Genomic DNA, 26,849 nt, shown 5'->3' with positions numbered 1-26,849 from the left:
CGAGGGGGGTGGGTCACAAGTTTGAGACCAGCCTGGCCAACATGGTGAAACCCCATCTCTACCAAACTACAAATGAAATTAGCCGGGCGTGGTGGTGTGCACCTGTAGTCCCAGTTACTTGGGAGGCTGAGGCAGGAGAATCGCTTGAACCTGGGAGGCAAAGGTTGCAGTGATCCAAGATTGTGCCACTGCACTCCAGCCTGGGCGACAGAGTGAGACTCCATCTGAAAAAAAAAAAAAAAATGCTTAGGGGAGAAAAAATGTCAAAAGATCGGGTGGGTGTGGTGGCTCATGCCTGTAATTCCAGCACTTTGGAAGGCCGGGGGGGCGCGGGGGCGGGGGGGGGTGGTGTGGATCACAAGGTCAGGAGTTCGAGACCAGCCTGGCCAATATGGTGAAACCCCGTCTCTATTAAAAACACAAAAATTAGCCGGGCATGGTGGCGGGCGCCTGTAGTCCCAGCTACTTGGGAGGCTGAGGCAGGAAATCGCTTGAACCCGGGAGGAGGAGGCTGCAGTGAGCTGAGATCGCACCACTGCATTCCAGCCTGGGCAACAGGGCGAGACTCCGTCTCAAAAAAAAAAAAAAAAAAAAAAAAAAGTCAAAAGATCTCTTGATGGCTGAAGTTGATGTGAAATTCAATTTTCAGCAGCAGCAAATGACGTTTTCCTGGCACGCAGCCACATCGGTCTGGGTCTGGCTTAAGGCTGCATTTGAGTTACAATAGCAGAGTCAAGCCATCCTGACAGAGACTGGGTGGCCCCTAGGATCTGTGTGAAATACAGACTGTCTGGTTTTTGTGAGAAAAGAGTGGCCGGGGGCCACTGTTCTGGATCCTCTGTTAAATGGGGTTTTCCGGGGATCCCCGACATGGCTCCAGCAGGATGGGTCGGCAGGAGGTGAGTGTCACCCTGGGTGACTGGTCTCCCGAGGCCATGGTGGGGACGTGGAGGAGCAGGCCTGGGAAGCACCCAGGACAAAATGGGTCCACAGGGTCACGTGCCCAAGGAGGGCTGGGTGAGAAGAGATTCCCTGGGAGCTGGGAGCAGAGGGGGCGGAGGCCAGCAGGCAGGGCTGGAGGCGAGGAAGTGAGAAGTTTAGCTGATGCTTTCAACAGAGCTCAGAGCTGTGGTGAAGGCGGGGCCGAGGGAATGAGGAGGTTAGTGGGGGCCATGTCGGGGATGATGCCAGCCAGGCACAAGGAAGACCCTGGGAAGGGGGCGGGTGTCATGGAGGTGAGGAGGCAGCTATGGGGTGCAAGACAGGACTCCCCACACCCTCAAGCCCAAGCCTGCACAGGAGGCAGCTGCAGGCTCAGTTGGCCTGCGGATGTGGGGGCAGGAAGTGGAAGAGTCACCCCAACCTCATGGCTCCCCTATTCGCAGAGGAGGAAATGGAGGCTCTCCAGGGCCCCTAGCCTAGCCGCTGCCGGGTTCTGTTCTTTTCTGGTTGCTCAAGGGGTTTGGGGCACCCCGGCAGGCTCTCGATAGCTGGTTGCTGGTCAGATGGACGGACGGCAGGGATGTACAGAGAGCTGAGTGCTCCCAACTCCGTATGTCCCAGTTCACAAGAGACACCAACTGTCAGCCACAGACGCAGATGGCATTACAGCAAACACTGAAAAGCAGCAAGGACTCCCAGGGCTAGGACGCGGCCCTTTAAGTACAGACTCCTACCATGCGCTAAAGTCTCACAGCAAACCCTACAGGGGTGGGGTAGGGGAAGCCTTAAATAACAACAAAAACCCAAGTGTGAAACAAGTTACTGAAATCTTACATATGTCACTAAATTTGGGTTTAGGTTATCACGAAACCACGTACTAGGTCACAGAAAGAAAACAGAACAAACCAGGCTTTGATGGGGGAAGGTCCTGTTTGGTTCTCAAGGCTGTGAAAACATCTGAAGAATTTATCATATTTCCCCTAGGGCTCATCTTACCCTTTTTTTTTTTTGGGTGAGGGGGGGATGGAGTTTTACTCTGTTGCCCAGGCTAGTGTGCAGTGGCATGATCTTGGCTCACTGCAACCTCTGCCTTCCAGGCTCAAGTGATTCTCCACCCTCAGCCCTCCAAGTAGCTGGGACCACAGGCATGTGCCACCACGCCCGGCTAAGTTTTTGTATTTTTGGTAGAGATGGGGTTTCATTATGTTGCCCAGGCTGGTCTCGAACTCCTAAGCTCAACTGATCTGCCCACCTCGGCCTCCCAAAGTGCTGGGATTACAGGTGTGAGCCACCGCGCCTGGCGTCATCTTGCCCATTTGATGCCCAAATCATTCTCTTTGGGGGTTACTTTGTTCTTTTTTCTCAGCTTGAGATAGGACATGAATTCATTTACTTCCATTCTTTCCTATTTGTGGATCTAATGGGTGTTCAGCTATGTGGTGTCCTCCTACCATCACTTTAAATGTAGCCCATGGATTCTGATAACATACGGGTGTTTGTCACTGATTTTTAGAAAACCTGCAATTTTGGTCTGTTTGTACCTTTTTTTTTTTTTTTTGAGAGACAGAGTCTCACTCTGTTGCCCAGGCTGGAGTGCAGTGGCGTGATCTCGGCTCACTGCAACCTCTGCCTCCCAGATTTGAGCAATTCTCTTGCCTCAGCCTCCTGAATAGCTGGGATTACAGGTGCCCGGCTAATTTTTGTATTTTTAGTAGAGACGGGGTTTTGCCATGTTGGCCAGGCTGAGCTCGAACTCCTGACCTCAGGCGATCTGCCCACCTTGGCCTCCCAAAGTGCTGGGATTACAGGCATGAGCCCCCACACCCAGCTGTGTTTGTATCTCTTCATCTAAGAGTTGCTCAATAGAAGTTTACTTTAAAAAATAATTCCACGTAGTTTTATTGCATTGTTAGAGTGTCACTTGTAATTTTTCTACTCTGGGAAGTTCTAAATGCTTTCTCTACCTGACATAGGAATGATTTTTATTTGTAGAGATGGGGTCTTGCTATGTTGCCCAGGCTGGTCCTGAACTCTTGGGCTCAAGTGATCCTCCTACCTCAGCCTCCTCAACAGCTGGGATTACAAGTGTGTACCACCACACCTGACTCTGATATAGAAATGATTTTTGAGTCCAGGTGTGGTGGCTCACACCAGTAATCCTAGCACTTTGGGACGCCAAGGTGGAAGGATTGCTTGAGGCCACGAGTTGGAGACCACCCTGGGCAACATAGTGAGACCCCCGTCTCTACAAACAATACAAAAATTAGCCAGACGTGATGGTGGTAAGTGCCTGTAATCCTAGTTGCTTGGGAGGCTGAGGTGGGAGGATCACTTGAGCCCAGGAGATTGAGGCTGCAGTGAGCCAAGATTGCACCACTGAACTCCAGCCTGGGTGACAAAGTGAGACCCTGTCTCAAAAAAGAAAAATGATTTTTTGAGAATGTTCCATGTATGTGTAAGGAGGTTTATTCCCTTAAGAGTTCACAATATGGCCACAATGTCTGCCTTAAGCATGTGGTTTGGGCGTCTTAACATCCTTGCCTATTTTCTGTCTACTCAACCAAGCTGTGTGTGTGTTTCTCCTTGTATCTTTTAGAATTTTTACTTTGTGGCCAGGTGTGGTGGCTCATGCCTGTAATCCCAGTACTTTGGGAGGCCGTGACAGACAGATCACCTGAGTTCAAGACCAACCTGGCCAACATGTTGAAACCCCGTCTCTACTAAAAATACAAAAATTAGCCAGGTGTGATGGCGTGCGCCTGTAATCCCAGCTATTTCAGAGGTTGAGGCAGGAGAATCGCCTGAACCAGGGAGGTGGAGGTTGCAGTGAGCTGAGATCATGCCACCGCACTCCAGCCTGGGTGACAAGAGTGAAACTCCATCACACACACACACACACACACACACACACACACATTTCTACTGTATAAAGGCAGTGGCTATGTTGTTTGGTGCATAGATATTCACAAGTGTTATACCTTTATTGCAAAGTGAGGCTTTTGGCATCATAACCAATCTTTGCCACATGTAATGTGCAGAGGCCTGAACTATGTCCGAATTGCAGCTCTGCTATCTCCCGTTTCTCACTGCCTGGTACACCTGTGCTTGCTTTCCCCTTTGTTTTTAACTTCCTGAAGCCCTTTGATTTAGGTGTGTCTTGTGTATAAAGCAAGGAACTGAACTTGCTTTATATACCTGCAAGCCAAGCTGAAAATCCTTTCATTTTATTTACTTATTTATTATTTATCTACTGAGACAGGATCTTGCTCTGTCCCCCAGGCTGGAGAGCAGAGGTGTGATCATAGCTCACTTCAACCTCCAATTCCTGGGGTCCTGCGGTCCTCCCACCTCAACCTCTTGAGTAGCACCACCTTGCACCACCACGCCTGTTTTAATTTTTTAATTATTGTAGAGACAGGGTTTTGCTTTGTTGTATAGACTGGTCTTGAACTCCTGGCTTCAAGTGAGCTTCCTGCCTTGGCTTCCCAAAGTGTTGGGATTACAGGCATGAGCCACTGCAACTGGCCCTGAATGATGTCATTTAAAGTTAGCAGCATCATGGCCTCATTAGCTCCTAAGGCTCTGTCCACCATGGTTGAACCTCTTTCCTGCTTGCTAACTGATACCTGCCTGTCACTGGCTGTCTGTGTCTATGTCCCAAACTCCTGGGCTCAAGTGATCGTCCCGTCTCAGCCTCCTGAGCATCTTGGATTACAAGCATGTGCCACCATACCTGGCTGTGATGTAGGAATGATTTTTGAGACTGTTCCATGTAGACTTAAGGAGGTATGAGGGGAGTGAGTCTCCAGATCACCTGTTTTTTTGAGGCAGAGTCTCACTCTGTTGCCCAGGCTGGAGTGCAGAGGTGCGATCTCCCGCGTTCAAGCAATTCTCCTGCCTCAGCCTCCTGAGTAGCTGGGATTACAGGTGCATGCCACCACACCCAGCTAATTTTTGTATTTTTAGTAGAGACGAGGTTTCACCATGTTAACCAGGCTGGTCTCAAACTCCTGACCTCAGGTGATCTGCCCCCCTCTGCCTCCCAAAGTGCTGGGATTACAGGCCTGAGCCACTGCGCCTAGCCTCCAGGCAACTTTTGATGGCTTCCTGAAATAATGCATCTTTTGCAAGAAAGATTCTCAACCTCACTTTGCAACCAGCTTGCACCGTATTTGCATCATGGGAGGAGCCAGCCTTAGGCTAAGCTGAGAGGGGAGTCTGAGTGGAGGCTCATTCTGCAAGTGTTCAGCTCATTTGGAAAGGTTTCATCTTGAGATGACGTTTGCTTCCCCCACACAATCTCCAAACCACAGGGACTTGAACAGCAGACTTCCAGTACTTTTTTTTTTTTTTGAGACAGGGTTGCATTCCTGTCACCCAGGCTGGAGTGCAGTGGCATGATCCTGGCTCAACACAACCTCCAACTCCCGGGCTCAAGTGATTCTCCTGACTCAGCCTTCAGAGTGGCTGGAACTACAGGCACGCAGCACTGTGCCGGGCCAATTTTCATATTTTTAGTAGAGACGGGGTTTTACCATGTTTCCCAGGCTGGTCTCAAACTCCTGACCTCAAGCAATCCAACCGCCTCAGCCTCCCATAATGCTGGAATTATAGGCGTGAGCCACCGCGCCCTTCCAGTATTTTTAATGCAGCAAAAGTGAACATTTGCACATGTAAAGAAAGGTAATCTCCTTAGGGAGGGCTGGAAGGAGGGTCTGTAGCTACCACAGCACCTCTCTGCCCTCCCTGCAGGTGCCACTGCCTCTCTCTGTAAACTTGGGGTGGGGGATGCCTTTTGGGGCCCCCAGGCTCCCCTTGGACCCACTCTCCAGAGCTGTGGTCAGCAACCCGTCATCCTGTGGCGGCAGCTCTTAGATATATATATATTTGGAATATATATCTGCTGTAAGTGTGGGTTCCCTCACTTATGGTAGTGGGGAAAGAAAGTCTGAATCACCAAGATTTCAGTTTGCCCTCATCTCCCGAACCCCAGTGTGGGACCACTGCTGTGTCCCTTCAGTGGGCTGTGGCGAGGAAGAGAAAAAATTGATAATCCAAGTACAAGTAAGCGGGTGTGTTAAAAACAACAGGCCAGGCACCGTGGCTGACGCCTGGAATCCCAGCATTTTGGGAGGCCAAGACAGGTGGATGGCTTGAGTCCAGGAGTTTGAGACCAGCCTGGACAACATGGCAAAACCCCATCTCTACTAAAAATACAAAAATTAGCTGGGTGTGGTGGTGCACGCCTGTAGTCCCAGCTACTTGGGAGGCTAAGGTGGGAGGATCGCTTGAGTCCGGGAGGTGGAGGTTGCAGTGAGTTGAGATCACACCATTGCACTCCAGCCTGGGCGATAGAGCCAGACTCTGTCTTGAAAAACAAGAAGAAACCCCAGACTGGGTGTGAGGGCGCATGCCTGTAAATCCCAGGGCTTTGCAATCCTCCTGCTTCAGTCTTCTGAGTTATCTGCGACTACAGGCATGTGCCACCATGTCAGGACTAAGCTGCTCTATATCTGCTGTTATATATGTATCTCTCTCTCTCCAGAACATATACTCCAAGAGCTGCCGCCACAAACCCACTCCAGCCAATTTCTTCAACACTCACCATGAAGACTGTTACCAATTAGCATAAAGGAGATATACATTTAGATATCTATCTATCTATCTTTTTTTTTTTTTTTTGAGACAGAGTCTTGCTCTGTTGCCGAGGCTGGAATGCAATGGCATGATCATGGCTCACCAACTATAACCTCTGCCTCCTAGGCTCAAACGATCCTCCTGCCTCAGCCTCCTGAGTAGCTGGGGTTACAGGCACATGCCTAGCTAATATTTTTATTTTTTGTAGAGATGGGGTCTCACTATGTTGCCCAGGGTGGTTTCAAACTCCTGGCCTCAAGCAATCTTCCCGCCTTGGCTTCCCAAAGCACTGGGATTACAGACGTGAGCCTGACTGGCCCTTCATTCCTTTTTATGGCTAAATAATCTCCTTTGAATCCAATCGGCTCTGAAAAGGGGCAGTAGCAGTGGCTGCCCAGCCTGTCTTGGGCGCTCACTCCAACACTGAATGGTATATTGTGTGGCATCCTCCTTGGGTCTGGGGAAGCCACAGCAGGCACTGCCCTGAGCCCAGAGGGATCATGTGATACAAAGACCCTTGCTGCTCCTGACAGTTGGGCACAAGCTGCTCCTCATCACCTCCATCTTGGTTTACACATCCTGCCTTTGACATATCATGGGCCTGCAATCCTCCCACCTCAGCCTCCTGAGTAGCTGGGACTACACGCATGCGCCAGCACGCCTAGCTAATTTTTGTATTTTTCATAGCAACGGGGTTTCGCCACGTTGTCCAGGATGACCTCAAACTCCCGAGCTTGGCCGGGCGCAATGGCTTACAGCTGTAATCCCTGCACTTTGGGAGGCCGAGGCGGGTGGATCATGAGGTTAGGAGATTGAGACCATCCTGGCTAACACGGTGAAACCCCATCTCTACTAAAATTACAAAAAATTAGCCGGGCGTGGTGGTGGTGCCTGTAGTCCCAGATACTTGGGAGGCTGAGGCAGAAGAATGGCATGAACCCGGGAGGCGGAGCCTGCAGTGAGCTGAGATTGCGCCACTGCACTCCAGCCTGGGTGACAGAACGAGACTCTGTGTCAAAAAACAAAAACAAAACAAAAACAAACAAACAAAAAACTCCTGAGCTCAAGTGATCCTCCTGCCTCGGCCTCCTGAAGTGCTGGGATTACAGGTATGAACCACTGGGCATCTCTGCTTTTCTTTACGTGGCAGTTCCAGAGTAAGGATGGGAGTGCACTCAGGCATAGGAGGACTGCCCAGGCTCCCCTCCTCGGCCTCCCTGCTGCCTCAGTGTCCTGTGACTCCATCTCAGCACTCGCTCATTCCTGGCTCTTCCTCAGCCAACACCAGAAGCCGGCTGTAAGAAACACAGGGTCGCTGAAGAGAGCCTGCTCAGAGCCTCAGGGTGCAAGGCAGTGGGAGCCACACCCCATGCTTGCCCGTCATCCTGGATCTGTGCTCTGAATCTCCCAGTGGTGCTGTGCGCTGGCACTGAAGGGACATGGAGGCCTTCGGGTGGGACTTAAAAGGATGATGGTGGCAAGAGTATTCCAGATTGAGGGCACAGCACATGCAAACGCCCTGGGGCGTGAGAGATCAGGAGGCAGAACAGAGAGGTCAAGTGACTTGCTGCAGGTCACACAGCATGCAGGCAGCCAAGCCTGCACTCAAACCCCCACATCTGGCTTCCTGGCCATTCCTCTGAACTCCTGGAGCTGGTAAATTCTGGTTTGTAGGGGAGAGGTGAGAGGTGCCAAGAACGGGTCCAGGCACTTTGGCAGGACTGGAGATGTCCCCTCAGGCCGGCCTGCACTGAGGGCCTCTCCAGGGGCTGCCTGCCCTTGTCGTCTTCTCATCCTCCTTGGAGGACAATCTTATTAACAATTACACCTTCCACAAACAGCTCCCTCCACACAGGTGGTGGCTTCGTTTAAAAGAAAATTTAAATTAAAAAAACAGGCCCGGCATGGTGGCTCACGCCTGTGATCGCAGGCGTGATCACAGGAGGCCAAGGCGGGCGGATCACCTGAGGTCAGGAGTTTAAGACCAGCCTGGCCAACATGGCGAAACCATGTCTCTACCAAAAAATACAAAAATCAGGTGGGCGTGATGGCGCACGCCTGTAGTCCCAGCTATTTGGGAGGCTGAGGCAGGAGAATCACTTGAACCTGGGAGGCGGAGGTTTTAGTGAGCCAAGATCGCACCACTACACTCCAGCCTGGGCGACAGAGTGAAACTCTGTCTCAAAAAAATAAAATAAAAAAAAAATAAATAAATTCATTTTTAAAAAATTTAAAAAATATAGAGACAGGCTCTCGCTATGTTGTCATGCTGGTCTCGAACTCCTATGCTCAAGCTATCCTCCTGCCTCAGCCTGCCAAAGTGCTGGGATTACAGGCGTGAGCCATGGCTCCCGGCCTCCATCCAGGTGGTGGCTTCTGAATTACCACTGCTCCCTGCAGATTCTGTCCAGAGCGCCAGACCAGATTTTCAATTGTACTCTCTAAAGGCCTCTAAACTAAAGCAGGTCTCTCTGCCTCAGCACTACTGACATTTGCAGCCAGGTCATTCTTTAAAGAGGGGGGCCGTCCTGTACACTGTGGGGTGTTTAGCAGCATCTTGCCCTCTACCCACCAGAAGCCAGTAGCATCTCTCCCTCCCCAGCTATGATAACCAAAAATGTCTCCAGCAGTTGCCAAACATCACCTGATGGCAGAATCAGCCCCAGGCAAGAACCTCAGTTCACATACCCGCTAACTAGAATCCTGTATATGTCTTTTCTTTTCTTTTCTTTTTTTTTTTTGAGGCAGAGTGTCGCTCTGTCACCCAGGCTGGAGTGCAGTGGCATGATCTTGGCTCACTGCAACTTCTGACTCCTGGGTTCAAGCCATTCTCCTGCCTCAGCTTCCTCAGTAGCTGGGATTACAGGCGCCTGCCACCACCCTTGGCTAATTTTTGTATTTTTAGTAGAGATGGGGTTTCACCATGTTGGCCAGGCTGGTCTCCAACTCCTGACCTCAAGTGATCAGCCTGCCTTGGCCTCTAAAAGTGCTGGGCTTACAGGCGTGAGCCACCGCATCGGGCCGAGAATACTGTAATGACACTGACAAAGACAGAGGTGGCCGTAATTCACTCTCCCTTAAAGAGGTGATGATACTGTCCGGGATTTACAGAGAACCCCCTCTAGGGAAGGTGTTGGGTGCTGGTGCCTGACCACTGCTAAGTCATCCCTTTCTCTCTTTTACCAGGAGGAACCACGTGTCGGGGTCACAGGGCCAGTCAGCAGCTGGGCAGAAGATGCCAAGCTGCCTCTGGGCACTCCCGGGAATGGGGTTCTCGAGGGGACTGGTTTCAGGAGCTGGTTCTGGCTTGCTGTGGCCAAGTCACACGGAAGGAAACCTTAGGTGGCAACTGCACTGTGACATTGGGGACTGAGCTGCCCAGGGCGGGGCCTGCAGAAATCAGATCTATCCTGGATAATCACTAGGAAACAAAGTGGCAGCCAGGCCCTGTGGCTGATTGATGCCTGCCCACACTCCCACCCCAAACATTGAGGCAGACATCGCCGATAGACAGATGGGTCCCCTGTCTCCATAACCCTGGAGCAGTAAAACCCCCAGAACATTTGGGGAGGGCAGGGCTGTGGCAGGGGTGTCCCAGACCTTACACTTCAGCTTTTCATCAACTTTCTCCAAATTCCAAGGAGACCTTTTTATGGTGCTTAAAATATACCCCATAATTTCACTCTTCTCTTAGATGCAGCATTCCCCAAAATATAACTTCCCCTTTTGTCTAAAATAGCCTTAGATCATTCCAAACGTCAGAGCTGTGTTGTTTTATGTGGCAGGGCACAGAAAGGAGGCCGAGGGAGTACCTGGGGATTTGGGGGTGGGGGTGGGGTGCCCCTTCTACCTGGGGGTCAATGCAGCCTCCAGCCTTAGCACTCAGCTGTAGGGCACCCCCATCCTCTCCATACCCACCAAAGACACCTTTGGCTGATGTGCCCCATTTTTCAGCTTGGAGCGGCCTCTCTGCGGTCTGCACCCCTCCCTCCGTTCCCTCTTTCCCACCCAGGCTGCCCCTCACAGCGCCTGCTGCTCTCTGTGCTCTGTGGGGGGAACACCCAGGCCTGCTGGTTTGTCTCCAGAGCTGGGGAAAAGGCACCAGGGCTGGGAATGCTGCCGGGTCACAATGACCACTGCCTTGTTCCCAGCCGCCTGACTCCGGGATGCCTGTCCTCGTGCCATAATTCACTCTCCCTTAAAAGAGGTGGCCCTCTGGCTTAATTATCCCCCAACTGCAAGCTCCAGTATACCCTCTGAGCTCCTAGTCACACTTCTGACACCCCAGATGCCAGCTTCCTCCTAGGGGGTTTGCGGCCTTGGGCATGCACCTCTGGTCAGGCCCTGTCAGCTACAGTGAGGAAGGGGGCTGGTGTGAGAGACCAGGAGGATGACAGGGTCCTGCTCGGTGACTCTGGGCCCACAGGTTCCATGATCCTCTTCCCACTGAGTCCCTGGCAGACTGTGCGCCCTGCAGGCAGGATGCACGCGATCTCAGAGCCCAGGAGGCAGCTGGAAACCCTTCGAGAGATGGGGCCTGCTGATGTTCAGCCCTGTGAGGGGGTTCAAGGCAAGGAGGGAACCCCGCACAGCTCCTGCCAGCCCAGCCAGGTCCCAAATGTATGGGCTGTACTACCACTCCCAGCTGTCTGTGGGGCAGAGAGACAGAGTGAGTTAGCTCCGCCGAACCCTGTGGGACATCTCTATCTGTGTCCTCCTTTCCTGACTCCCCAAACTGCTTTATGACTCTGTGTGGGGAAATGGACGTTTATGAATACGTATGTATGTCTATGGCACGGACACAAATGCAGAGATTCCAGCTGGTGATCTGGGCTGTCTGGATCTAGGATGGAAAGGTGCTTTCATTACATTTGGGAAGGGGGAGCTGAGCAGAAGATAAGAAGACACCTGGGGGCCGGGTGCAGTGGCTCACACCTGTAATCCCAGCACTTTGCGGGGGACGAGGTGGGTGGATCACTTGAGGTCAGGAGTTTGAGACCAGCCAGGCCAACATGGTGAAACCCCATTTCTACTAAAAATACAAAAATTAGCCAGGTGTTGTGGTGGGCGCCTGTAATACCAACTACTCGGGAGGCTGAAGCAGGAGAATTGCTTGAACCCGGGAGGCGGAGGTTGCAGTGAACTGAGATCGCACCACTGAACTCCAGCCTGGGCGACCAAGCAAGACTCCATTTCAAAAAAAAAAAAAAAAAAAAAAAAAGACATCTGTGAAATGGTCACCTTTATGGGGTTCTGGAACATTCTACGAAGCGGTGGATGTACTGGGGTAGACAAAGGAAAAAAAATTCCTATAAAGGGCCAGGTAGTAAATATTTTCAGCTTTGTGGGCCATGCAGTGTCTCGGGTGCAATTACTCGGCTCTGCACTCATGGTGCCAAAGATGCCAGGGATGATATGTAAATGCATGGGCATGGTTATGCACCAATAAAACTTTATTTGTAGAGATAGGCACTGGCAGATTTAACTCATGGGCTGTAGTTTGCCAACCCCTGGTAGATACCAAAGGAAATGAAACCTTGCTGGCGTGGTGGCACGTGGCTGTAGTCCCAGCTAATTTGGAGGCTGAGGCAGGAGGCTCACTTGAGCCTAGGAGGTTGAGGCTGCAGTGAACTATGACTGGACCACTGCACCTCAGCTTGGGCGACAGGGCTAGACCCTGTCTCTAAAAAAATTTTTTTTTAAAGTTAAGAAAAATGAAAAGACACTAAAAAGACGAAGTGTTTTATTAAAAAAAAAAAAAAAAAGGGGGAAAGCAACTGGGGGAACCGAAAGAGATAATGAAACGTGTCATGGTTCTGCCAAAGTGGGGAATCTCTGGCCGCTGATCCTGTTTCCCGGCAGTGGTTCTTGACTTGTTTCCTGCTGGGGAGATGCTTAAAGGAGCGAGACCTGAGCCACAGCCAGCACCTGGCATAGGTTTCAAGAAGTCACCCCAGGAGGACAGGGAGGACCACAGAATCCAGGGCGCACAAACCAGCACTCGCCTGGATCAGAAAACCAGCAAACCTCTTTGATTACATTCCTTTGCAAAAAACCCCAGCAGGGAGCATGTTACTTCTCAGTGCAGGCGGAAGTCCTAAAATCAGGGACTGCGGTTTTTGGCATGGGGAGCAAGTCTTACAAACAACATTGTAAGACGTCACTCAGTGCACCTGGAAGAGCAAGCTCTTGGAAAGCCAGATCCTCACGCACCTAGGGCCGCTTCATCATCGGTGACACGAGGACATGCCTGATCGTGGGTGGGCAGTGACCGTCCCCTGGGCTCTGGGTGGGCAATGAGTGAGAGGTGAGGAGGCACACCAGTCACCTCCCCCAAGGGACGAGGGAGACCTCCGGACTGAAACTGCTTCCCGCCACCCCCAACAGCCACTCCACAATGGTGCCGAATATGGTCGGGTTGATGTGTAACTCCAATGGCACGATGTTACCAAGAAAAAAAGAATCTACAAATATTTAGGCAGAGACCATCTGTTACAATGAAATCTATCTTGTCATACAGTTGGCCTAAAACAGCAGTTCTCAACTAGGGGGTGGTTCTGCTCCTCAGGGAACACCTGTCAACATCTGGAGACGTTTCTGGTTGTCGGGACTAGGGGCGGGGGTGCTATGGGCAACTAGTGGGCAGGGATCAGGATGCTGCTCAGTCCCCCACGATGCACAGGACGGCCTGGCCATAACGGAATGATCCAGCCCACATATCAACAGGGCAGGGGTTGGGAACTTGGGTTGGACCAGGAAGCCTGGCCTCTGTCCCCAAGGGTTTCTGACTGTGAGGTCTAAAACTGACCCTATATGATGGCTTATTCCGCTTTCTCGTCGCCTCTGGGGTTTGCCCTGCCCCGTCTCCTGCCTGCCCTGCATTCGGGCCCCAGCTCCTATCTCCTCCTCTGGGCTGCTCTGCAGACCCAGGGCCCCCAAAAACTGCTTCCCCCTACCTTTGTGCAAACATCCCGGGGAGGCCACACAGGAGAGGCAGCCAGAGATTGATTCTATCTTCGCTTCCTGTGGTGCCCGGGGTGCCCAGCTCACCCCCATCAGGGACCTTCAGTAGCTCACGGTCAGGGCCACATTGTACCTCCTCCTTCTGTCCTTGCACCACCCTGTCTTCCACACACGCCTGCCTGTGTGGATGGGTGACCTAGATGTTTGCGTGGATAACCATCCCGCTGCTTAGCCTTTCGGATGGCCTGGGCTAGCCTGAGTCTTGACCGCTGGCAGGGCGAGCGGGGGGGAAACTCCTGAGAGCCCTAATTCTGCCTCCTCTTTCCCCACGACAGCAGTGCGCCCACCCGAGAGGACGGGCACCCAATGACCCTGGCCCTGCTCCCCCAACCCGGCCCTGGACACGCTGGCCTTCCAATCTCCCTTTGAAGTGCACCAGGCTGCTGCCCCAGACCCTCCTGAGCCCAAGCTTGCTGCCCACCCTGCTGCCCACTGATGCCCCACCTTCCTTCTCCCTCAGCCCAGCAAAGTGACAAGTGGTCTCAGAGACCCTCAGCCTCAAATACCTCTGCATTCATGTAACAGAGACACAACTCAAGCCATTGGGGGCTCCTGGACCCTTTGACAGACAGACGGGTGCTGACTGCAGGTATTGCTCTTCCTCAAACAAATGCTGGCTTCCCTTTGCTCCTCGTGACATGGGTGACTTCTGCCTTCTGAGGCCTTGGCCCCGTCCTGACCCTGAGCCTCCTCCGGTCTGTGGCCTATGCCCTGAATCTCATCCCTGAAATGCCCCCCCATGAGAGGGGAGCCACATGCCCCCTCTCAACACTTACCTCTCCTGACAAACTCACCTCCCTGTATGGCCAACAGCCAAGGGCTGGGTGAGTGCCTGGCTGGGAGGTGCCCCAGCTTGCTGTCTGTCCCTGACCCCTCTCTGACTGGGTCATGCGACAGGATGGCCTCTGAGGCCTGATGAGCCCTGGGGCTGCGGGGTTCTTTGTGTGGCTGGTGCACAGTTCTCCCTTGGATGCCCCATCAGCTGCTTGAACGAAGCACCCCAAACCAAATTCACCAGGACTGGCCTCCGGGCAGTTCCCCTGCAGCCATCTCTGACCCCCTCTCCTCCTCCCTTGGGACCTGTCCATCCTCAGCTGTCAGCCTCAGATCTGGCACATCCCCGCGGCTGGGGTTGCTCCCAGGACTCCCTCTCTGTCGCACTTGGGAAGCCACATGCAAACGCTCCTGCCCGAGTCCAGGGCCCCCGCCAGCCGGCCCGTCCGCCCTGCTCCCTGAAGCCAGCCTCCCTCTGGCCACTGGCTTCTCAGCAGGCTGGGAAGAACGTGCAGATGGATGTCCCTGCTGTACCTGGACGTCCCTGCTGTACCTGGGCACGCCTGCCCCCTTCTTGCTTCCTCCCACCCCGGCTCCTGGTCCCACCTGGTGTCCCTCGGTGGCTCCAGCCATTAGCACGCCTGAAGCAGCCTGCTGGAGAGGACTGCTCTCCTCCTTCCCAGGGCTCATGACAGTCTCCAGGGGATCCTCTGTGTGAGTGTCAATCCCCCCACTCCCCAACATTGTTCTTGTGGGGGACACTGATGGGGGAGGTTGGCCTGGCTGGGGCAGGGGTCCAGGAAAACCCCAACCACATACCAGCCATACAAAGGAATGAAATGCTGATACAACTGGTGGGCAGAGAAACAAATTATGGTCCATCCTCCATCCATACCGTGGAATATGATGCAGCCATGAAAAGGAAGGAAGCACTGATCCATGCTACGACGTGTATGAATCTCAAGAACATGATACCAAGTGAGAGAAGCCAGACACAAAAGGCCACAGAGTGTGAGAGATTCCATTGATCTGAAATGTCCAGAACAGGCAGATCCATAGAGACAGGAAGCAGATTAGTGGCTGCCAGGGCCTGGGAGAGGGAAGTGGGGAGTGAACGCTGATGGGGACGGGGTCTCCTTTCGGGGGGATGGAAATGTTCTGGAACTGCATAGAGGCGACGGTTGCATACCACTGCGAGTGTACTAAATGCCACTGAATTGCACACTTTTGCCTGAGGCCAGGAGTTGGAGACCAGCCTTGGTGACATAACAAAACCCTGCCTCTACAAAAAATAAAAAAATTAGCCAGGGGTGGTGGTGTGCACCTGTATTCCCAGCTGCTTGAGAGGCTGAGGTGGGAGGATCACTTGAGGCCAGGAATTTGAGGCTGCAGATATAATTTAATTTACAGATTTATAAACTGCAGATATAATTTATGCATTTATAAAATGCAGACACAATTTAATCTATATATTTATAAACTGTAGATATAAATATAAGGTATCTATTTATAAATAAGTAAATAGGTAAATTATATCTCCATAAGCTCTTAAACAGGAACCTCAACTTCAGAGGCATGAGAGTTGACACACACCTGGTTCCAGAAACTTCTATGTCTGCCACCCTTGCTGAGCGGCTCGTGTGCCTCAGTTTCCTCACATGTCAGGTGGGGGTGGTCAGTCTGCCCACATCAGGATGTGGTGAAGACGTATGAGATGATGCCCCCAATGCTGGGTGGAGGCTGGCATCCAACTGTGTCTTGCCCGACAGACTCAGGGGGAAAGGACGTGGCCCAGGCAGGTGTCCTTGAGGGCAGAGGTCGAGGTGGATAATGGCACTGTGGTGTAGGTGACCTACCCCAGTGCTGACTGTGGGTGGGGGAACAGAGCTAGTGGCCTGGCTGATGGCAGAGGGGCTGGGGGAGTTGGGGGAAACATGAGACTGGGTTTGTAGGGCCCCTAAGGAGGAGCTCAGGACCCGGTCCAGGTGGGTACGAGTCCTAGGTTCCTTTGCTCCAAGAGGGGGGGTCTGGGGCAGTGGCACGTTCAGGACCCTTCCTCAGTCCCTCACTGGAATGTCCTGGGCATTGGCACAACTCCGGGTGAGCTTGGCTCCACCAGCTGGGGGCGTCCCTCTGCGCCCCGCAGCCCATCACTGTCACCGTGTCCCACTGTGGGCCGGGCCACAGGGGCTCCATGGAGTCCAGGGACCCTTGGGACAACAGCCTGACAAGCAAGGATCCTTATTTTATTTCTGCTTTCAGAATGAAAACCCCATGCACGCTGCCAGCTGCCAGCTGCACTTGCTACAGTTCAGGACAGATGAAGGGAACCCCAGCCTTTGGCCCCCTGGACTCAGCCTGCTCTCAAAAGGGCACCGAGGCGAGTGCCTGGTGGATCTGAGGCTGTGGGCAAAGGGAGAGGAGCGTGTTCTGGGTGTGCTTTGCGGCGAGACCCCATGGCCGATGCTGTAAGCTGCTCTATCCACAGCCCCTGGGCTGTCGATGGGCGCCTGCACTGGGAGGCTAGAGGCCATGTGGAGGACGGGGAGACTCATGGCTTCTGCAGCCCCTAGACTTGGTGAAAGGTGATGGCAACAGTTAACTGCAGTGGCAGGCAGATCAGCTGATTGGAACCGGCTTTCCACAGTGCTCCCTTCCTGTTTTTTGGTCAGCATTACACAGCGAGGCTGCAACCCTCGCGGGGGGCGGGGGTCAGGGGGTGCACCCAGCGACACTCAAACCTCAAAACAGCTCAACTTCTCCTTTCGGGGAGCTGAGAAAAAGTCCCCAATCGATGCTGCGAGTTGTGCTGATCTCCGGCTTTCTGCAGCCCGGGCGAGAGAGGGGAGAGCAGAGAGGCAGCCTGAACGGGGGGCTGGGGCTCAGGCCGGGTTCAAACCCCGGGTTAGGCTGTGGCTCTCTGCGGTGTGACCTGGGGAATCTACCTGCAGTGGGTTGACTTGTGGCTTCCCAAAAAAGACATGTCTAAGTCCTTACCCCCAGAACCTGTGACTGTGGCTTTATTTGGAAACGGGGTCTTGGCAGATGTCATGAAGATAAGTATTTTGAGATGAGGTGATCCCATGAGAGAAAGGCAAGGGAGATTGGACACACACAGGGGAGAAGACCAGGTGACGACGGAGGGAGAGGGCAGAGTGATGCGGCCACAAGCCCAGAGCTCCAAGGACGGCTGAAGCCACCAGAACCCGGAAGAGAGGCCTGGGACAGATTCTCCCTCAGAGCCTCCAGAGGGACCCAGCCCTGCCCACACCTTGATTTTCAACTTCTGGCCTCCAGAACTGTGAGAGAATCAACCCCTGCTGTTTGAGGGCTCCCAGCCCGTAATACTTTGTTATAGACACCTCAGGAAACTCACACATCCACGTGTCTCTCTGGGGCTCAGTTTCCTCATCTTTAAAATGGGCAGAGCTGCCGTGAGGGATTAGAGATGATGGAGGAAAATCACGAAGCCCAAACCCTGATACCCAGTGGGCCTGAGGTCTTATTCCTCTTATTAGAAAATGATGGCCAGGCGCAGTGGCTCATGCTTGTAATCCCAGCACTTTGGGAGGCCGAGGTGGGCGGACCACGAGGTCAGGAGATCGAGACCATTCTGGCTAACACGGTGAAACCCCATCTCTACTAAAAATACAAAAAATTAGCTGGGTGTGGTGGCGAGCACCTGTAGTCCCAGCTACTCAGGAGGCTGAGGCAGGAGAATGGCGTGAACCCGGGAGGCAGAACTTGCAGTGAGCCGAGATCGCGCCACTGCACTCCAGCCCGGAGACAGAGAGAAACTCCGTCTCAAAATAAATAAATAAATAAATAAAATTAAAAAAAAGATTCTTGGGGCCAGGCATGGTGGCTCACGCCTATAATCCCAGCACTTTGGGAGGCTGAGGAGGGCGGATTACTTGAGGTCAGGAGTTTGAGACCAGCCTGGCCACTATGGTGAAACCCGTCTCTACTAAAAATACAAACATTAGCCGGGCACGGTGGTGGGCGCCTGTAGTCCCAGCTACTTGCGAGGGCTGAGGCAGGAGAATCAAACCCAGGAGGCAGAGGTTCCAGTGAGCCGAGATCGTGCCACTGCACTCCAGCCTGGGCGATAGAGCAAGACTCTATCTCAAAAAAAGAAAAAAAGAAAATGACTCTTAAGTTAGCACGGAACAGAAAGAACTCACAGATAATTTCTAAAAGCTCAGTGGCTGCAATGAACAGTGATTGGGTCTTATGGGAAGAACTCAAAGACAGCTGTTCTATTCCCAGGGGGTGATTCTGTCCCCAGGGGACAACGGGAAGCTATTTTGTTAATACCTCTCTAATCAATGAAATGTCTGGGGACACTTCTGGGTGTCACACCTGCGGGGTGGGGAGTGCTCCTGGCATCTGGTGGGTGGAGGCCAGGGATGCTGCTCAATGTCCTTCAATGCACAGGATGACTCCCTCCCCAGAGAACGATCCGGCCCTGAATGTCAGCAGAGCCAAGGTTGAGAAATCCAGCTCTCAGTGAAGACAATCACATCCCTTTGCAAACAGTCGCCTCAGGAAGCACGTTTATTGCCATGACGTGGATTTGGCTCAAGCCTGTTTTGGAAGCCGGCGTGGGCACCACCCTCGAGCGGCTTAGAACCGCTGGAGAAAACTGGCCTCGCCAGCCCCCGCTGCTGAGGCCCCAAGCAGGTCGGCCTGGCAGGACCAGGGGTCTGACTCACGGAGGGTGACTAATGGCTGTTGAAGGCATACTGGAGACTGTGCAGGCGTGGAGGCTGGAGGGAGCTTTGCTGGCATCCGGGGAGGAACTACCGGTCCCCAGGACAATCGCGGATCTGGGGCAGCCCTCAAGGACCCAGGCACAAGATGTCACCAAGTGGGACTTGCCAGGGGCCAGGTAGGACTTGAAGCAGACCAGGTGGGACTGTATGGGGGATGCTGTGGGCTGACTTGAGCCCCCCGCCCCCAAAATTATATCCACATCCTCACCCCCGGAAACTGTGTATGTGACCTTATTTGGAAATAGGGTCTTTGCAAATGCAATTAGGTAGGATGAGGTCATGCCGGGGTAGGATGGGCCCTACATCCCATGAGTGGCGTCCTTGTTATAAGAAAGCCACGTGAAGACACGGACACACAGGAAGAACACCCCTGACGACAGAGGCAGAGACTGATGTGACGTGGCCACAGGCCAGGGCACATCTGCAGCCACCAGAGAAGCTGAAGAGGCCTGAAGCATCCTCCCCCAGAGCCAGGAGGGAGTGCGGCCCCGTGGACACCTTGATTTCAGACTTCTGGCCTCCAGGACCATGAGAGCCTTAATCCCTGTTGTTGGAGACTCCCTTGCCCCTAACACTCAGCAACAGGAAACTTGTCCACGCCCTGGAGGGTCCTAGGGAGATGGCGCTGTGGAGGCAGCAACGTGGTGGGGAGGACATGGACCCTGAACTGAGACCTAGGTGGCAATCCTGCCTCCTGGCCGTGCCACTTTGAGACCCTGGGGCTGGGCGTGTCATTTCTGCGGGGCTCAGGCATTTACCCACCTGCCTAGTCCCATTTGGGAAAATGTCTGACATGGTAAATGTTGGATCTACCCTCTCATTCATTCACCTACTAAATTTTTTTTGTTATTTTTTTGAGACAGGGTCTTGCTCTGTCACCCAGGCTGGAGTGCAGTGTGTGATCACAGCTCACTGCAGTCTTGAACTTCTGGGCTCAAGCAATCCTCCCACTTCAAGCTCCTGAGAGCTGAGACCACAGGCATGCACTGCCATGCCTGGCTAATTTTTTATTTTTATTTTTAATTTTGAGACAGAGTTTCGCTCTTGTTGCCCAGGCTGGAGTGCAATGGTGCGATATTGGCTCACTGCAACCTCCGCCTCCCAAGTTCAAGCCATTCTCCTGCCTCAGCCTCCCAAGTAGCTGGGATTATAGGCGCTTGCCACCACACCTGGCTAATTTTTGTATTTTTAGTAGAGACGGGGTTTCACCATGTTTGCCAGGCTGGTCTCGAACTCTTGACCTCAGGTGATCCACCTGCCTTGGCCTCCCAAAGTGCTGGGATTACAGGCATGAGCCACTGCACCCAGCCTAGTTTTTAAACTTTTTGGTAGAGATGGGGTCTTGCAATGTTACCCAGGCTGGTCTGGAATTCCTAGGCTCACGCAATCCTCCTGACTCAGGACTCAGCCTCCTGACTCTGGGATTACAGGTGTGTGCCACACATGCTGAATTTTCAAGATCACTGTTTTATCTCGGGTGTGGATGCCAGGCACTGATGTTTCGGCCTGGAGAGCCGTTGAGCCCCCTGGCCACCTGCTGGGAGGACACTGGGGCCACTGGCAGTTTCACTGTGGCTGAGTCTCAGAGCTGGGATGACGCCAGGGCGGCCTCGGGAGACCAGAGCTGGGTTGCATCTACCTCTGCTCAGAACCTCTATAGCTCCTGTGTCACCCAGAGTCTTCCCCGAGTTCTACCTGGGGAGAATTTTGTGTTGACTTTGGCCACCACATAGCCCAGCACCTATATCATAGCCTGCCACACAGCAAATGCTCACACAGCAATGAACGGGTGGTCTGGGTATATAATGTAATGCACACAAGACAAGCCATATTAAAAACAGCTGAGGTGGGAGGATCACTGGAAGCCAGGAGTTCGAGACCAGCCTGGAGAACGTAGTAAGACTGTGTCTCTACAGAAAATTTAAAAATTAGCCGGGCATGGTGGTGCACACCTGGAATTCCAGCTGCTTGGGTGGGAGGATCGCTTGAGCCCAGAAGTTCTCGAGGCTGCGGTGAGTTATGATTGTGCCACTGCACTCCATTCTAGGTAACGGAGAGAGACCCTGACAAGAAAGGAATAGAAGAGAGGCGAGGAGAGGGGAGGGGATGGGAAAGGAAAGAAAATGGACATTCTATGGTGAAATTGCTCAGCAGTTTTATTAAAAGCTGATGTAAACAATGACAATGAATCTCTGTGTTACTTGCACAGGAGAAAACAGGAATAGGCTACATATGTCGGACCAGGGCTAAGTTGTACGACCCCAATTAATGTCTTAACTGATGACCTCAGAGAGGAAGAGGAACTGAAATGTATTCCTAGGCACTGCTTAGATGTGATTTCAGTGAATTTGCATGGCAGCCCTCAGCTTGTGGGGACTAACAAGAGGCGAGAGGTCAAGGCTCCAGGAAGGGTGGGGTCTGACCCTGCCCCCAACTCCCTCTCTCCACTGAGGGGGCTCTCAGGATCCTACGTGTGAAGAAACTGACACATTCATATAATGAGCTACAATTCAGCAAAAGAAATGAGCTCTCAAGCCACGAAAAGACATGGAGGAATCTCCTCTCCCCTTTTTTTGGGGGACAGGGTCTCGCTCTGTCACCTAGGCTGGAGTGCAGTGGCCAGACGTTGGCTCACTGCAGCCTCAACCTCCCGGGCTCAAGCGATTCTCCTGCCTCAGACTCCCACGTAGGCGGGACCACAGGCAAACACCACCACACCTGGCTAATTTTTTTTTTTTTTTTTTTGTAGAGACAGGGTCTTGTTATGTTGCCCAGGCTGATCTGGAACTCCTGGGCTCAAGTGATCCTCCTGCCTCGGCCTCCCAGTGCACTGGGATTATGTAAGCCACCGTGCCCAACTGACATGCAGGAACCTTAAATGCTGGTTGTGAAGTGGAAGAAGCCAGTCTGAAAAGCCTGCAACACTGGGACTCCAACTACAGACAGCCTGGAAAAGACAGAACTGTGGAGGCAGTGAGAAGAGCTGTGGCTGCCAAAGGTCACGGAGGGATGAACAGGGGGAGCATGGAGGAATTTTAGGGCAGTGACACCACTCTGTGACACTCCAACGGCAGACACATTCATTATACTTTTGTCCAAACTCAAAGAATGTGCAACACCAAGAACCCTAATGGAAACTATGGCTGTTAGTAACAGTACCAACGTGGACTTGAGTCAGTTGCAACCAACACACCACACGAATGCAAAATATAATTAATGTGAGAACCTGGGCATGGGAGGGGTACATGGGAACTCTCTGCACTATCTGCTCGGTATTTTTATAAACCTAAAACTGCTCTAAAACAACCAATCTGTTTTTTGTTTTTTGTTTTTTTTTAAGCGGAGCTGGGTACAGTGGTTCACGCCTATAATCTCAGCATTTTGGGAGGCCAAGGTGGGAGGATCATTGGCATCCAGGAGTTTGAGACCAGCCTGGGGAATACAGTGAGACCCCCATCTCTACAAAAAATAAAATAAAAATGAAAAAAAGGCAGATCCCACACCCAGAGGTGCAGACCCCTGAGGCCACACGCTGCCCCTGGCCCTCACCAGGTGGCGATGGTTGCGTTGTTCTGAGACATGTGGATGCACCTTGTCCTATAACCCCTGCAATGATGGGTGCTGTGTGGTCACCTCTGTAGCCCTGTGGCCACAAGACTCACCCACAGTGGCACATCGAGGGCTCCTGTGGGGTTTGGCTGATCAGGGCAATGAACAGTGGGCAGAGGGCATGAGGCATAAGAGCCTGGGTTGGTCCCTTCTCTGCTGCCTCTACAGTGAAACTAGGCAGCCCCCTCCCCAACAATGCTTCGCCATCCCCTTAACCCCCAGGCCTGCCGTATGCCTTGCTGGCTTCCTTCCACCCTGCCGGTCCCCCTAGAAATGTCCCGTTGTGAAGCACTCCTCAAACTGGTTTGAATGCACCAGCCTTTTCTTTCAGGCACCTTGAGAATGAATGGCCATGTTCTGGAAGCCAAATGTGTATTAACTGTGACTATTTTTTTTTTTTTTTTGAGACGGAGTTTCGCTCTGTCACCCAGGCTGGAGTGCAGTGAAGCGATCTTGGCTCACTGCAACCTCCACCTACCGGGTTCAAGCGATTCTCCTGCCTCAGCCTCCCGAGTAGCTGGGATTACAGGCACACACCATCATGCCTGGCTAATTTTTATATTTTTAGTAGAAACGAGGTTTCATCATGTTGGCCAGGCTGGTCTCAAAGTCCTGACCTCCCGTGATCCACCTGCCTCAGCCTCCCAAAGTGTTGGGATTACAGGTGTGAGCCACCGCGCCCAGTGACTTATTTTCTGTATTTCTGATGCTGTGACATCTGGGGCCTGGCTGACCCCAGGGAGACGGCCCTTCCCAATTCCTAGATTGATTCTAGCCAGTTCCTAGAGATGGTTTGGGACTTGCCTTCCATATGCAAACCAACCAGTCCAGAGCCTACACCCCAGCCACCTCCTCTCTGGGACTCTCACACTCCAGCCCACTATCCCCTGCCCTCATCACCCCAGGCCCTGGCACCTGACAACAAGGGGCAGCCCCTATGCCCCAGAGCCCATTGAAATAATTCAAACAAGCCAATCCTAAGCCAGCTTACTCTGCCTAGCACATTCTGATGCATGAAAATCACAATCAAGTTTCCTGCCTCTCCCCGCTCCCTTTTTCCCTCTCTCCCTCAGCCTCCTGATGAGTCCCAGTGCTTCCCCCTGTGGCCTTCCATGGCATTGCATCCTCTTCTTTCGGAACTGTGAGTAACAAACTCTCTTTCCAAGAGGCAGTTGCATCCTGACCAGTTGGCCTTGCAGTACCTGAATAATAACAACAATCAGAAAACCTCCACTTTTTCTCTCTTTAGAGGCAGGGTCTGTCTGTGTTGCCCAGGCTGGAGTGCAGCAGTGCAATCATAGCTCCAACTCGTGGGCTCAAGCGATCCTCCCACCTTAGCCTCTCCAATAGCTGGGACAACAAATGTGTGCCACCGCACTTCGGTAATCTTTTTTTTTTTTTTTTGTAGAGAGGGGGCCTTGCTGTGTTGCCCAGGCTGATGTTGAATTCCTGGGCTCAAGCGATCCTCTTGCCTCAGCCTCTCAAAAACCACTGGGGTTATAGACATGAGCCACCACACCCAGCCTGAAATTTCTTTCTTTTTTTTTTTTTGAGATGGAGTCTCTCTCTGTCATCCAGGCTGGAGTGCAGTGGCATGATCATAGCTCACTGAAGCCTCGAACTCCTGGGCTCAAGTGATCCTCCTGCCTCAGCCTCCTGAGCAGCTGGGACTACAGGTGAGCACTACTATGCCTGCCTGGCTAATCATTTTTTTTTTTTGTAGAGAAAAGGTCTTGCTATGTTGCCCAGGCTGATCTTGAACTCCTGGGCTCAAGCAATCCTCTTCCCTCAGCCTTCCAAAGCATTGGGATTATAGATGTGGGCCACCGAGCTTGGCCTGAAACCCGCATTTTCCAAACAAATGCCCCCTCCCACAGACCGACCAGCTTCCCCACTCACCTCCAGCACAGGGCCAGCACCCAGGATGGTCCTCTCGACGCCGCTGGCATAGCCCTTCTGGCTGAGGGCGGTGAGGCAGTGGATGAGGAAGTTGGTGCTCTGGGTCTTGCCGGAGCCGCTCTCACCCGAGATCACGATGCACTGGTTCACGCGCTTCCTGAGCATGGTGTAGTAGGCCACGTCGGCCAGCGCGAAGACGTGTGGCTCCAGCTTGCCCAGCTGCTGGTTCTCATACATCTTCACGTACTTGGGGTTGTAGATGGGCAGGAACTTAAAGGGGTTGATGGCCACCAGGATGCTCCCCGCGTACGTGTAGATCTTTTGTTGCAGGAAGCGGTGCTTGAGGTTCTTCAGGAGGTTGCCCTCGGTTAGCTCGGGGAGGTTACACAGGTCATCAAAGTCCGCCTGCTGCCGTGGCAGGAGGCCACGCTCCACTAGGCGCCGGGTGGCTGTGGCCTGCGCCACCAGCTGCATATGCACGTACTTGATGGTCCCATCCGCGTTGCGCTCCTGCAGCAGGAAGTAGTAGCCATCCTCCTGAGGGTGCTCGTCCTGTGCCCGCCGGGGCCATAGCAGCACCCGGTGCACAGGCGAGTCGTTGGCGTCCAGCACCCATTCCTCGCCTCCCGACTCTTTGACCTCCACCAGCACATAACATTTGGTGCCGTCCAGCCGCAGGCTGGCGATGGCGTCCTTGATGACGTCCGAGGTGGTGCTGTCCTTGGTGGCAGTCACGCGGCACGAGGCCTGGCTCTCGGTGGTGGACAGCTGGGGGTAGATGTGCAGGTGGTAGGCCGCCTGCTCCCGGCGGCCCGAGCTGCCTGCCTCTTTCACACTCATCCTGCCGGCCGCCTGGCTTCAGCATGCCTCCCAGGCTCGGGGCGCGCGTGTCCTGGAGCTAGAAGGGAGGTCAGAGCCAGGCATGGTCAGAATGGTGGGAGGAAGTTTAAGGGGCATGTGGAGTCCCACTCCTGGGCAGATAGCACCTGACCCGATGCTGGAGTTCCCCACCCGACTAGGCTTGCCCAAAAAGCCAGAGGCAACCAGTCACGACATCCCGTGAGGGTCTGTCTGTCCTTCAATGTGACCTCAGGCTCCTGCAGTGGCTCATGCTTATAATCCCAACACTTTAGGAGGCCAAGGTAGGAGGATCGCTTGAGGCCAGGAGTTTGAGACCAGCCTGGGCAACACAGCGAGACCCCGTCTCTACAAAAAATAAAGGCATAGTGGTGCTCGCCTGTGGTCCCAGCTCCTCAGGAGGCTGAGGTGGGAGGATCACTTGAACCCAGGAAATCGAGGCTGCAGTGAGCCATGATTATACCAGCTGTGCTCCAGCCTGGGTGACAGAGAGAGACCCTGTCACTTAAAAAAAAATACAGTGGCTTTTACAAGTGACATCATCAGACAACCCCAAGACCTGACCCTTCCCCTGAGTTTGCTCCATCCCAGCCCCCATCCCACCCCATCCAGAGGCAGCCTCTCAATCCTGAAGCCCAACAAGCCATGACCCTCTTTCTGCTATGCCCTTCCCAGCCCACATCCTTCCTGACCTCATCTCTGAATAAACCTCCCCAGCAGCTCCCCAAGCAGAAGACGACTCGGCCCCACAGGCCTTGGCCACACAGCAGTAACAGCGAGAGGCATGTGGGGATGAGCAAGACTGAACCTGTCCTGAAATTTGGGATTCCCAAAACTCCAGGGTCCTTGAAACCCAACCTAGGAAGATGAAGTCCGGGAGAGCCACGAAAAATGCACTCGGGAATGGCCTAGAGTGTGGTTGCTTCTGAAGCCACAACTCCAGTCTACTGGGGAGAAGAACATCAGGCAGGCCCAGGCTGGGGGCATCCTGCAGGAATATGGCTGGTGGTCCCAAGACTGCCAAGGTCACGGGCAACAAGGAAAGACTGAGGAGATTCGCAATGCGATAGGACTCCCCGGAAAGGATCCTCTACCAGAGAGAGGGCTTGAATGGAAGAGCTAGTGACACCAGAAGCACACCAGGAAGGTGGTAAGTAGCAGTCTGCCAATACCAATTTCTTTTCTTTTTCTTTTTTTGTTTTTGAGATAAGAGTCTCGCGCTGTCGCCCAGGCTAGAGTGCAGTGGTGTGATCTCGGCTCACTGCAACCTCTGCTGCCTGGGTTCAAGCAATTCTTCTGCCTCAGCCTCCTGAGTAGCTGGGACTATAGGCA

The 26,849-nt window shown here is 53.0% G+C and overlaps 1 protein-coding gene and 1 long non-coding RNA gene across 4 annotated transcripts in view; one reads left to right on the top strand and one right to left on the bottom strand.

The window, feature by feature from the left end:
- MYO9B (myosin IXB) overlaps positions 1-26,849 on the bottom strand; it is a 139,036-nt gene that overhangs the window by 87,671 nt on the left and 24,516 nt on the right. For all 3 annotated transcript variants that reach the window (XM_063599999.1, XM_063599998.1, XM_063600000.1), the window contains exon 2: positions 24,660-25,557. In XM_063599999.1, the coding sequence (XP_063456069.1) occupies positions 24,660-25,499 (840 nt within the window). In that variant the 5' untranslated portion in view covers positions 25,500-25,557. The remainder of the gene's footprint in view (positions 1-24,659; positions 25,558-26,849) is intronic.
- Positions 15,917-24,399, top strand: LOC134729610 (uncharacterized). The gene is made up of 2 exons (XR_010110849.1): positions 15,917-19,267; positions 21,901-24,399. It is a non-coding gene; the product is annotated as an uncharacterized LOC134729610 (long non-coding RNA).

This window comes from Pan paniscus, chromosome 20 (genome assembly GCF_029289425.2).
Source record: "Pan paniscus chromosome 20, NHGRI_mPanPan1-v2.0_pri, whole genome shotgun sequence".
Lineage (NCBI taxonomy): Eukaryota > Metazoa > Chordata > Mammalia > Primates > Hominidae > Pan > Pan paniscus.
The sequence above is the reverse complement of the archived record's forward strand: the minus strand, read 5'-3'. Positions and strand labels throughout refer to the sequence as shown.